Below are 11147 nucleotides of genomic sequence, written 5' to 3'. Positions count from 1 at the left end.
TGGAGTTAGCCGAAAGAAAAACATCGACTAGATTCATCTCCAGGTTTATCATCTCTCACCCATCGAACGAACTTCAGACAGAACAGAAGACTCTTCGAGTCTCTGATGTCACTCTCCACAGTATCTTCCACCGTTCCTTGTTCCCGTCTATCCCCAATCTCGACCACACAAACCAAGTTCCTCACTCTCTCAGCCAAAACACAACCTATAAGAAGAAGACACGACCGCTCCTTCACCCCCTTCCCTACACTTATCCACTCAAATCATCCTCTCCGTCACGCTTTCTCCAATCCCAAATCGAGTTTCCACCGTCCCCACTGTATTGGAGAAGCCGGACACTCCGACACCACAGAACAAACCTCTGCAACTTCTGTAAGTCCCTCCTCTGTTTGTGTAGTAATCGGAACATAAAGGTTGATGCTTTTCGTCCCTATAAGCTTAAAGGTTGATACTTTTCATTGTCCCTACAAGCTTAGGTTGATGATAACGAAGAAGCGAGAAGAAGCGAAAGCCACGTGGCCTTGTTCGTGCGGATGCTCGGTTTAGACAACGACCCTCTCGACAGAGAACAAGCCGTGGAAGCCTTATGGAAGTACTCTCTAGGCGGGAAGAAGTGCATCGACGCGATAATGCAGTTCCACGGCTGTCTGAATCTCATCGTCACTCTTCTCAAATCCGATTCCACCTCCACCTGCGAAGCTGCCGCTGGTCTACTATGCTCCATAGCTTCCGTGAATCTTTACAGAGAGCTTGTCGCTGAGAGTGGAGCCTTGGAGGAGATAACCGCTCTCTTAAGCAGACCTTCGTTAGCTACAGTGGTGAAAGAGCAAAGCATATGTGCTCTTTGGAATCTAACTGTGGACGAAGGAGTTAGAGAGAAAGCTGCAGACTTTGACATCCTTAGGCTCCTCATTACTTTCCTTGAAGATGATGATGTAAATGTTAAGGAAGCAGCTGGTGGAGTCTTGGCTAATTTATCTCTTAGCAGCTCTAACCACAAGATTATGGTGGAAGTAGGAGTCATACCCAAACTGGCAAAACTGTTGAAAGGCGAGAACAAAGGGTCTAAAGTGATTAGAAAAGAAGCGAGGAACGTGCTTTTGGAGCTAGCTAAAGATGACTACTACAGGATTCTTGTTATTGAGGAAGGTGTTGTGCCCATTCCTATAATCGGTGCAGATGCTTACAAGTCGTTTAGACCGGATCTTTACTCATGGCCTAGCTTACCAGACGGGATCAAGGTAGAGCAGACAGCAAAATCTCCTTCTAGATTCGGCGCATCCGAGCTTCTCCTCGGTTTAAACGTTGACGAGGACGTTGACGAAGTAGACGAAGCTAAAACTAAAGCGATAGTTGGGAGGACTAACCAGCAGTTCCTTGCTCGTATTGGAGCTATTGAGTTTGAGAAAGAGATCAAATCCGAACGTCCAGGGGAATCGCAGCAGAATCAGAATCAGAATCAGCAGCAGCAGCTGACTCTTCTTCCTTGTGTAGATGGTGTGGCTCGTTTGGTGTTGATTCTTGGATTGGCGGATGAAGTGGCTGTGTCGAGAGCTGCTGAGTCGGTTGCTGACGCGTGTATCAACGAGGAGATGAGGGTTTCGTTCATGGAAGCTGGAGCTGTGAAGCCTCTTGTTCAGCTTTTAGCTAACAATAACGGAGAGGGTGTTAAGATACCTGTCATCCGTGCTTTGAAAAACTTGTCTCTTAGGTACTTTGTACCTTTTTTTCTTTTAACTTAAGCAGAGGTTTTGTGATTAATTAATTATAACCACTTTGATGTAAAATGCAGCCGCACTGTTTGCAAGAGGATTGAAGCTGAAGGTGCTGTACCGTTTTTTATTAATCTTCTGAAGCAGCCAGAGATCTCACTAAGCATTACTGAACAGGTCTGACTTCATTTTCTTTCTCCATCCTTCTTTGCTATCTTTTAGAACTCGGATTTTTAACCGAACTAACCAAAATCTGAATCGAACTAACCAAAATTAACGGATTTTTAAAAAAATTTATTCAATTTAAACCACCGAACTAATCGCTAAACCGAAAATTTCGGTTAAATTTTTTGAAACCAAACTAACAAACTGAACCTAATTTTTTCGGTTCTCTTCATTGAGATTTCGACCAAGCCGAACTAACCGAATTCCAAACTAACCGAAGAAACTGAACCCGCAGGCCTACTATCTAATCATCTGTTGTGAACAATGCGTTGCAGATTCTGGATGTACTTGCTCATATTTTAGATCCTAGCAAGGAAATGGAATCCAAGGTGTGTTTATAATTCTCCATTTCTTCATCCTTTCTCATTTGGATTAAACTGTTTTCTCTCTATGCAGTTTTATGAAGGACCTGTGAACGGATCTAAAGCAGACACCAGGTCTGTCTTCTTCAGTTTTTTCAGTTTGTTCTGTTTTGTTGTTTTTAGTAGTATCAAATGCTCAGTATCTGGTGGAATAATACAGAAAGGAAGCTCTGGACGGTTCTGTTATCTCTCGGCTCGTCCAGATAGCGAAAACAGCGTCTCCTAACCTGCTGAGGAAGGCAATCTCCGTCATCGAGTTTGGTACGGTCATTGATCCAACCATGGACACGATCATCTCCGAGGATATCACAACTGTTCTTGATGTCGCTCTCCATCAGAGAGTCCTTGACGGTACACAACTTTTCCTTTTAATGAATGCTCATAACAACAACATATGAAGAGTTTTTTGGTCAAATGCAGAACCTGAGAATGAAGCTGAGGAGTTAGAAAAACACTTGCTTGAGCTAGAAGAAGCTGGTTTGACGATCTCAGCTGCTTCGAGGCTACTAACAAAACTTCTAGACTCTGAGTCTTTTCGCCAAACTGTGGATGTGACTCTCTTCACGGAGCTGCTGAGGAAGATCCTGAGATCAAACCTCCCTCTACACTACAAAGACTGGGTCGCTTCTTGTCTTGTCAAACTCACCTCTCTCTCATCTCCCTCTCCATCCATCAACAACCCAATCAACGTTGAGGTTTGTTTAGTATATATAAGTTCAGACATGTTTGCCTGTTTTTTTTATAGTACATATATAAATAATATTTAAAATTTTAAATAATTTTTTTTAAAATAGTTACCAAGGAATTTCCGATTTTTTTTTAAAGAATGAAAAATAGTTAAAATTTTTATAGAATTTGAAAGAGCAAATTAGTTCAATATACTGAAAAAAGTGGGATACCATTGAATTGGGGGAAAATGGTAGTGATAAGGGGAAAAAAATTGAAGGGAAATAGGGTATGGAGTGCAAATATGGAGGAAATTGTGTGTAGGGAGTACAAATACTCAATTTGAAAACTATAAAAATATTATTTTATTTTTTATTTAAATTATTATTTATATTTATAATTCTCCTTGATATCACAAATAGGTAACTCTCTACAAGACGATCCCAAGCCTGGTGGAACAGATGAGCTTCTTCTCCTCAACTCCAGAAGCGAAAGAAGCAGCGGTTTTGGAACTGAACAAGATAGTCTCTGAGGGAGTTCCGGAGTCGACGCAAGCGCTTGCTTCGCACGGAGGGATAGAGCCGCTGGTGAAGCTTCTAGAAGAAAGGAACGAGCGGTGTGTGGAGGCGAGTTTGTCAGTGTTGTATAACTTGAGCATGGACAGTGAGAACCATACAGCGATTATAAGAGCAGGAGCTGTGCCAGTGTTGAGACGGATCGTTATGTCTCAAAGACCACAGTGGGAGAAAGCTCTAAGGTTACTTAGAGATTTACCCGTTTGAGAGAAAGTTGTGTTGTTCTTGAATCAGAGTTCTCTGGTTCTTTGTTACTTATGCGTCTGGATGTGCGAATAATTTCCTCAGATTCTCATGTACTATAATAGTATGATTGTCATGTGGGTCAAATATACCAAAGGAAAAGAAAGAGCAGATTATTTACTACAAGTCATGTGGTCGTAACTAAGCACGTGCATGGGCATTTGTAACAAATAAACCCAAATTCATATTTGATTTGAGCTGTAAAAGTATTTGAACAGATTTGGCGTTAAAAGAATCGATCGAAAAAAACTGGATATTATTTAAAATAAATATTTGAAATCTAAATAAGCGCATCAAATATTAAATTTCATGTTTTTAAATTCATTTGTAAAATATTAAAATTTGATGTATTTTAAAATGAATCTAAAGTAAGTTCATAATATCAAATTGATGTTTTTTTTTTTTGCCAAATACATCATTTTATTATGGACATGTAATCTTCTGTTATTTCTGTCTAAGGGAAATGAATTCATTGTATGAAATAATCAAAAACTTATTAGTTCATGTATAAAATTCAATAATTTTTTTTAATTGATATATTAATTTGCACAATTCATCTGTTTATGTATTTTGATGACCGTAGGGCTGTGTAGACGACTTATGAATAAGTAATTTTTCTGAGATGAAATGTAATTCAACTCGAAAAAGTTACTGAACATAAAATCCGATTAGAAAGCCCAACAATGCTTAGTAACATTTTCAGTTCAGTTCATAAGTTACAAAAAAAAAAAAAAACATTTTCAGTTCATACGCAGCACGTAGTAGTATCAGAGTATATTCTGCGAATACATACGGAATATACGATGAAGAAACATTTAACATTTTCAGTTCAGTTCATAAGTTACACAAGTAAAAAAAAAATGAATGGAAGGGTAGATCGATAAGACGATAACTCAAGGGCTAAGATTTTCTTATTAGTGTAAGGAAAAAGGTAAAAAGACAAAGAGACACACTCTAGTTCCAGGTAACGTGAGAAAAACGCTGAGCCACACGTGTCACGGTCTCGTCTAGTTTAAGCAAACTCTCTCTCTCTCCCCCACCCTACACACACAGCTTTTTTTATCATCACTCTCTTCTTCTCATTCTCTCTTCATCCCAATTCTGAATATCGTCTCGGCGGATATGGCTTTCAAGGTTACTCTCGTCTCCACATCCCCCATCGATGGCCAGAAACCCGGTACCTCTGGTCTCCGTAAGAAGGTTCGTCGATCCAAATCTCCCTCTGTATCCGATCTGCTCATTCCATTTTGATTTCGATCCATGCATTGATCCATATGATTATGCAGTGATCTTCTGGATCGATTATTATTTTGATTTGAGTATATACTTGGGGGTAAATGTTAACATCTAGATCTAAGCATTACGTGTTTGCCTTGCTGTGGCAAGTCTAGATTTGATTTGACCGTTGAAACTAGAGAAGAGGCTTTGTTACTATGATTCAGATCTCTATTTACCATTCGTTTGATTGGATTAGCAAATCATATATCCGATCCAGTCTCCCATTGTTTAGTCTAGTGGTGTGGTCTCTGCAGATATGTTCAAGATAGCATCCTTTGGTGTCTCTGATTGGTATTTGTGTGACTGTGTAGGTGAAAGTGTTCAAGCAGCCCAATTACTTAGAGAATTTTGTGCAAGCAACGTTTAATGCTCTTACTCCTGAGAAAGTCAAAGGTGAATTTTTTTTCTTCTTGTTTAGATAACTGTTCTTGCTTCTTAGGCAGATGTAGGTCTGCTTATTTCAAAGAATTCATGATTGTTTGTTCATCTGTGCAGGTGCCACGCTCGTGGTCTCTGGTGATGGTCGTTATTACTCAAAGGATGCTGTTCAGGTAAAAACAGTGTGATTCTTTCTTGTCTTTTAAACCTGGCTGAATGTAATCGGTGTATTCAGTACTTCGCATTTGAAGAGGGTCTCTATAACTTTCCTTCTTTGGCGAAGTCTGCAACTGTTACATATCTGGTGTCTGATATTTCAGATGACGAGCGTTTTTCGAGATTTTCATACAGTTTTTTTTTTATTTTATAATCTGGACAGATCATAATTAAGATGGCAGCAGCTAATGGTGTACGCCGTGTGTGGGTTGGTAAAAACACTCTGATGTCAACCCCTGCTGTATCAGCTGTGATTCGTGAAAGATCAGGGGCTGATGTTAGATCTCTTTTTCTAGCCTCATCTTTGTAGTGATATTTGAATATGTTTTTTTTTTGTTGAGAGACTTACCCCAGTCTCCTTGTTACAGGGATCGAAAGCAACTGGAGCATTTATCTTAACAGCAAGTCACAACCCTGGTGGCCCTACTGAGGTCCGTTCTGTCTCTGTTGTGCTCTGTCCCTTTTTGCTTAGCTGCTTGTTTTGTATTCATCTATTGTTTCATATAAGTGAATTATATATCTAAGTCGATAAGACTAAGCGTTGACTCGCTATATACAGGATTTTGGAATCAAATACAATATGGAAAATGGAGGCCCTGCTCCTGAATCCATTACTGATAAGATTTACGAGAACACTAAGACAATCAAGGAGTACCCAATAGCAGAAGATTTACCCAATGTATCTAAACATTCCACAGATTCCTCTAAGTACAGCAAAATTTTCATTGTATTTTTCTGAATCAAAGTTGATCTGTCTCTATGGTTGAATGCAACAGGTTGATGTTTCTGCCATTGGTGTAACGAGTTTTGAAGGACCTGAAGGAAAATTTGATGTTGAAGTTTTTGATTCCGCAGATGACTACGTTAAACTAATGAAGTGAGTCCTCCCTCTATTTGATAGCATGATTCCGGATTCTGATCCCTTAATGGTCTATCTGCAATCTCTATAGTTTTTCTAAAATTATATTCTTGCTCCATTAAGGTCAATCTTCGGCTTTGAGTCCATCCGGAAATTACTTTCATCTCCAAAATTTACGTTCTGGTATGTAGCTTACATTGGTTCCTCAACCTCTTCCATTTGAGCTAAGTTTTGCTAACATATGTTCCATCGGGTTTAATGTTATATTTTACTTTATTTGATGAAGCTACGATGCCTTGCACGGTGTTGCTGGGGCCTATGCGCATCGCATCTTTGTGGAAGAACTCGGTGCGCAAGAAAGTGCCTTGTTGAACTGCGTACCCAAGGTCTTTTTTTTTTCTAACCACAAAATACTATTCGTTAAATTATCACAAATAGACCTCCAGCCTCACTATTTACTCCAATACAAAATTTTCGTAGGAGGACTTTGGAGGAGGCCATCCGGATCCCAATCTGACCTATGCTAAGGAGCTTGTGGCACGAATGGGACTAGGTAAATCCGACACTGGAGGTGAACCTCCAGAGTTCGGTGCGGCTGCTGATGGTGATGCAGACCGTAACATGATCCTCGGTAAAAGGTAGCGTAGTAATGGTCTTAGATATTGAAACTTAGTATTCGATTGTTCTCTGTGTATGCGAATGAAGATTAAGAATAACTCTCTTATATTAAGCTCTTAAGGCAAAACTCACTCAAAACCTTTTGTTCCTCAAACTCATACAATCACATCATAACTCGATGGATGTATATATATATAGCTAAACACAAATCCTAATGCTACTAGTAAAGATATGCTTATAGATAACTCCTAAAACATCTTTATCTTAATCCCCAACATTATCGGATTAGAACTTTGCTTAGCTTGGCCGGCAAGTCTTCACGCTTGATCCAATAACTTCATGCTTACTCCAACATTAGATACATGGAACGGGTTTACGAAGTACACTTCTAAACTTAATTGTATCTCTTCTTTTGTAGGTTCTTTGTTACTCCTTCTGATTCAGTTGCCATAATTGCGGCAAATGCCATTGAAGCCATACCCTACTTCAGCTCTGGTTTGAAAGGTGTTGCAAGGTATTATACATCCGGACTTTTTTTTTTATTTCTATCTGAATTCAGTCTATACAACTCTTATAATATATATCTTTTGCCGCGTAATATTTAACTTGCACTACTTATTTTAGGAGCATGCCGACCTCAGCTGCTCTAGATGTTGTTGCAAAAAGCTTGAATCTGAAGTTCTTTGAGGTACATGTCAACGTGCAACTTCTATAAAGCTTCCTTTCCTCCGAACTTCGTGAAGTTTTTAACATGATAAAATCACATATCAGGTTCCAACAGGCTGGAAGTTTTTTGGTAATCTGATGGATGCCGGGATGTGTTCCGTCTGTGGGGAAGAAAGTTTTGGAACTGGTTAGTTTCTATTCTCACACTCACACATCTGTTAACAACTTAAAATAAAAACAATCTGTACGGTTCTGAAAGAAAGATGTTTCACAGGCTCCGATCATATCCGTGAGAAAGATGGGATATGGGCAGTTCTAGCGTGGATGTCCATACTTGCTCACAAGAACAAGGATAGCATTGACGGCGACACTAAACTGGTGACGGTTGAAGACATTGTCCGCCAGCACTGGGCTACCTATGGCCGTCACTACTACACTCGTTACGACTATGAGGTAACAAGTTGCAAAGTTTGGTGATTGTACTAAACCATATTATACGGAACAACCAGCAGAACCGTTGGTGATAATTTAAAAATTTGTCCCCCAAAGAATGTAGACGCAGGTAAAGCCAAGGAACTGATGGAGCATTTGGTCAAACTGCAATCTTCAATTCCTGAAGTCAACAAGTACACACACTTCACCTTCTCTAAATCCCTTCACTCATTAGTTTGGTACTCTGTTTTTTTTTTCTTTTTTTCTAATCTCTTCCTCACTTGATTTGATTCAGGATTGTGAAAGGAATTCGTTCGGACGTGGCAAATGTCTCCAGTGCCGATGAGTTCGAGTACAAAGATCCAGTTGATGGATCTATCTCAAAGCACCAGGGTATCCGTTACTTGTTTGAGGATGGATCGCGACTTGTAAGTCCATCTTTTTTTCTTTGTTCTTGAGTCTCTTTAGGCATATCAGCTAGAACAAAGTGAGAAATAGTCATATACAAGTTTCATATGGAAACTGTAAGCATCAAAACATGTAGAGATAGTATAGTATAGTATAGTTAAATAACTGATTAATACTCTTTTCTTTTATGATCTAAAATCAATGAAGGTTTTCCGCTTGTCTGGAACTGGCTCGGAAGGAGCAACCATCAGGCTCTACATTGAACAGTACGAGAAGGATGCTTCGAAGATTGGACGAGAGTCCCAGGAAGCTCTGTCTCCTCTGGTACGATATTTAAAGAAAACCTTTCAAATATCCGTAAACTAATACACCAAAAGGGGTTTGCTCTAATTGTTGTTTTGATGTGTTGTGATTGACAGGTTGACATAGCTCTGAAGCTGTCCAAGATGGAGGAGTTCACGGGCCGATCAGCCCCCACCGTCATAACTTAAGATGGTGGTCACAAGTACAAACGATCTCAAATCTTACACTTATGTCTGTGTCTAAGAGATACTTTCTTCTCACTCTATATGAATAATAAGACTTCACATTTCTTTTCGGAATATTGAACAAGCCTGTTTTGAGTTATCGCGAAGAGCTTTATACTTGTTTGGATTTGAGTTTTCTCGGTTTTGTTTTCTTGTTTTACATCTATTAAATGATATAAGATTTTGTTATTACAGAGTTCAAACGAAGTTGCAAGTTTCATCTCTTTACATTTAACTTTATTGAGACCCTCAACCTCAACATGTTAAGGTTAGTTTGCTAGCTTCTCCAAGTCGGAAAGTTAAAGACTTACATGATGTAACCAAGAAGAATACATACAAAACAATCTTTTGTTGTTTTGGGCAAACACATTTAAAACAATAATCTAATCTCGAGTTATTTCAATTGGTTATATTATATAGAATGATTAGGCTTTCTTGGTTACAATACATCAATGGGCCTTTCTCGTAAATAGTGAAGTAGCTTTGTTTTCTTCGATTAAAAGGTGGAAAAGGGCTACATCTCCTAGTCCTAGCTGAGTGATGTGAGAGTGAGAAACATGGAAGGAGTTGAGCTTGAATTAGAGAGAAGAAGCAAGTTCTTGAACAGCTTGATACAGCAGAAGAAGAAGGCTAAAGAGCAGCAAGACCAGAAAGACGAGTTCAATGTCCGAGTTCGAGCTTCCGACATGCCTCTGTCAGTGCAAAACAGGGCCTTCAGTTTGTCCCGTGGGCTCTTGAATGCCACTCCTGGAAAGGCCGACAACAAACGACTCGCTCTCGCCCTTAAAAAGGTCACATCTTTTACTTCAAAAATCGCTTCTTTATTCGCATCACCGATGGAGTCTAGTACTGTGGAGTGAAAGTTGACACAGAATCAAGTAGTATGCTAGTTTTGGGCTACGTCTTAATTCGCATTCTTTCTGTAAACTGTGGTGGTGTTGTCTTCTCGATCTTGCTTGATTTAGTGATGTGTACTTGCATATTATCGAACATGGTCCCATATTTGTTTTTTGGCTTTCATCAACTTTGTTCCATTGTTATATTTCCCATTTGTAGCTTCTGTTAGTCTACTTAACTTGGCTTTCTTGTGTACTGCGAGGATGATAGTATGCATCTCTTTTGTGATAAGTCTTGGAAACTGGATGTTCCTTATTGCTTATTGAGATAATTGGTTTCAGCTGACTTTTTCTGTTCTATTAAGAGTTAGATGCTACCTGATGATAAATCTTAAGCATTTTGCTTTAGGAATTGAGACTTGCCTAAATGGAAACTTCTTTCTACAAAGGATGAAAGGACTCGGTTTTCTTCTGGTAGACCGGTTTACATTGGTTTCACAATATGTGTTAGCAGGGTCGCTTTCTGTTTGTTTCAGTGTTCACTAATCTCTGAAATCCTAATCGTGGTTACCATTTTTAGCTTTTATGATTGGCGTACAAGTCAGTTTCTACTGTTTGACTGACTTGTTTACCTGTCTTGTGGTTTCCCTTATCTCTTTGTTTTCTTCCAACTTGATCTTTTGTTCCTTTTTCAAACGACATGTTGCAGCAAATTTACATAAACTTTACTTTTGCTCTACTCATGAAACAAAGTTACCATCTGTCTTACAATTTCAGGACTTCGATTCTGCCTACGGCCCTGCATGGCATTGCATTGTTGGGACCAGCTTTGGTTCATACGTGACTCATTCCGTTGGAGGATTCTTATATTTCCAGATCGACAAGGTTTATGTTCTTCTATTCAAGACTGCTGTGGAACCCCTAGATCACCAATAAGAAAGCTGATCCATCAAAACATAAAGAAGAGCATCTTCAGTTAGTTCTGTTTTTCAATTTCTGTCCTGTATTCTTATTTCTAATTCGATATGTCAATCTTCTAGACAACATCTTTGATACAAATCAAGAATAGGTTTGTCTCATTCATGTTCTGTAATTACAAGTGAACTTGATGTTCTTAAGAAACTTCTACTTTCGGTACTGTGTATA

At 39.1% G+C, this 11147-nt stretch overlaps 3 protein-coding genes across 4 annotated transcripts; all 3 read left to right on the top strand.

Annotated features, from left to right (window-relative positions):
• Positions 1 to 9: 9 nt before the first annotated feature.
• LOC106434197 lies at positions 10 to 3909 on the top strand. Of its 2 annotated transcripts, none has more exons than XM_048738033.1 (8): positions 10 to 372; positions 477 to 1711; positions 1793 to 1889; positions 2213 to 2266; positions 2334 to 2374; positions 2460 to 2650; positions 2720 to 2994; positions 3388 to 3909. In XM_048738033.1, the coding sequence occupies exons 1-8, from the start codon at positions 106 to 108 to the stop codon at positions 3745 to 3747; spliced, it is 2520 nt and encodes an 839-aa protein (XP_048593990.1). In that variant the 5' UTR covers positions 10 to 105; the 3' UTR covers positions 3748 to 3909. The 2 variants fall into 2 exon arrangements, with proteins under 2 accessions (XP_048593990.1, XP_048593991.1); XM_048738034.1 differs by having other exon boundaries at positions 139 to 372; positions 472 to 1711.
• Positions 3910 to 4739: 830 nt separating this feature from the next.
• On the top strand, positions 4740 to 9354 carry LOC125577143 (probable phosphoglucomutase, cytoplasmic 1). Its single transcript, XM_048738035.1, has 18 exons — positions 4740 to 4983; positions 5373 to 5454; positions 5557 to 5612; positions 5819 to 5932; positions 6024 to 6086; positions 6215 to 6334; positions 6432 to 6532; positions 6638 to 6697; positions 6801 to 6900; positions 6995 to 7152; positions 7551 to 7646; positions 7757 to 7820; positions 7904 to 7985; positions 8073 to 8251; positions 8348 to 8424; positions 8526 to 8658; positions 8846 to 8962; positions 9058 to 9354. Exons 1-18 carry the CDS (start codon positions 4906 to 4908, stop codon positions 9127 to 9129), a joined length of 1752 nt encoding a protein of 583 aa, XP_048593992.1. The 5' UTR covers positions 4740 to 4905; the 3' UTR covers positions 9130 to 9354.
• On the top strand, positions 9198 to 11138 carry LOC111211221 (dynein light chain 1, cytoplasmic-like). The gene is made up of 3 exons (XM_048738039.1): positions 9198 to 9433; positions 9669 to 9956; positions 10779 to 11138. Exons 2-3 carry the CDS (start codon positions 9723 to 9725, stop codon positions 10935 to 10937), a joined length of 393 nt encoding a protein of 130 aa, XP_048593996.1. The 5' UTR covers positions 9198 to 9433; positions 9669 to 9722; the 3' UTR covers positions 10938 to 11138.
• Positions 11139 to 11147: the final 9 nt, after the last annotated feature.

Source organism: Brassica napus, chromosome A8, assembly GCF_020379485.1.
Source record: "Brassica napus cultivar Da-Ae chromosome A8, Da-Ae, whole genome shotgun sequence".
NCBI classification, from domain to species: domain Eukaryota; kingdom Viridiplantae; phylum Streptophyta; class Magnoliopsida; order Brassicales; family Brassicaceae; genus Brassica; species Brassica napus.
Note: the sequence above shows the minus strand (reverse complement) of the source record. Positions and strands in the feature narration are given on the sequence as shown.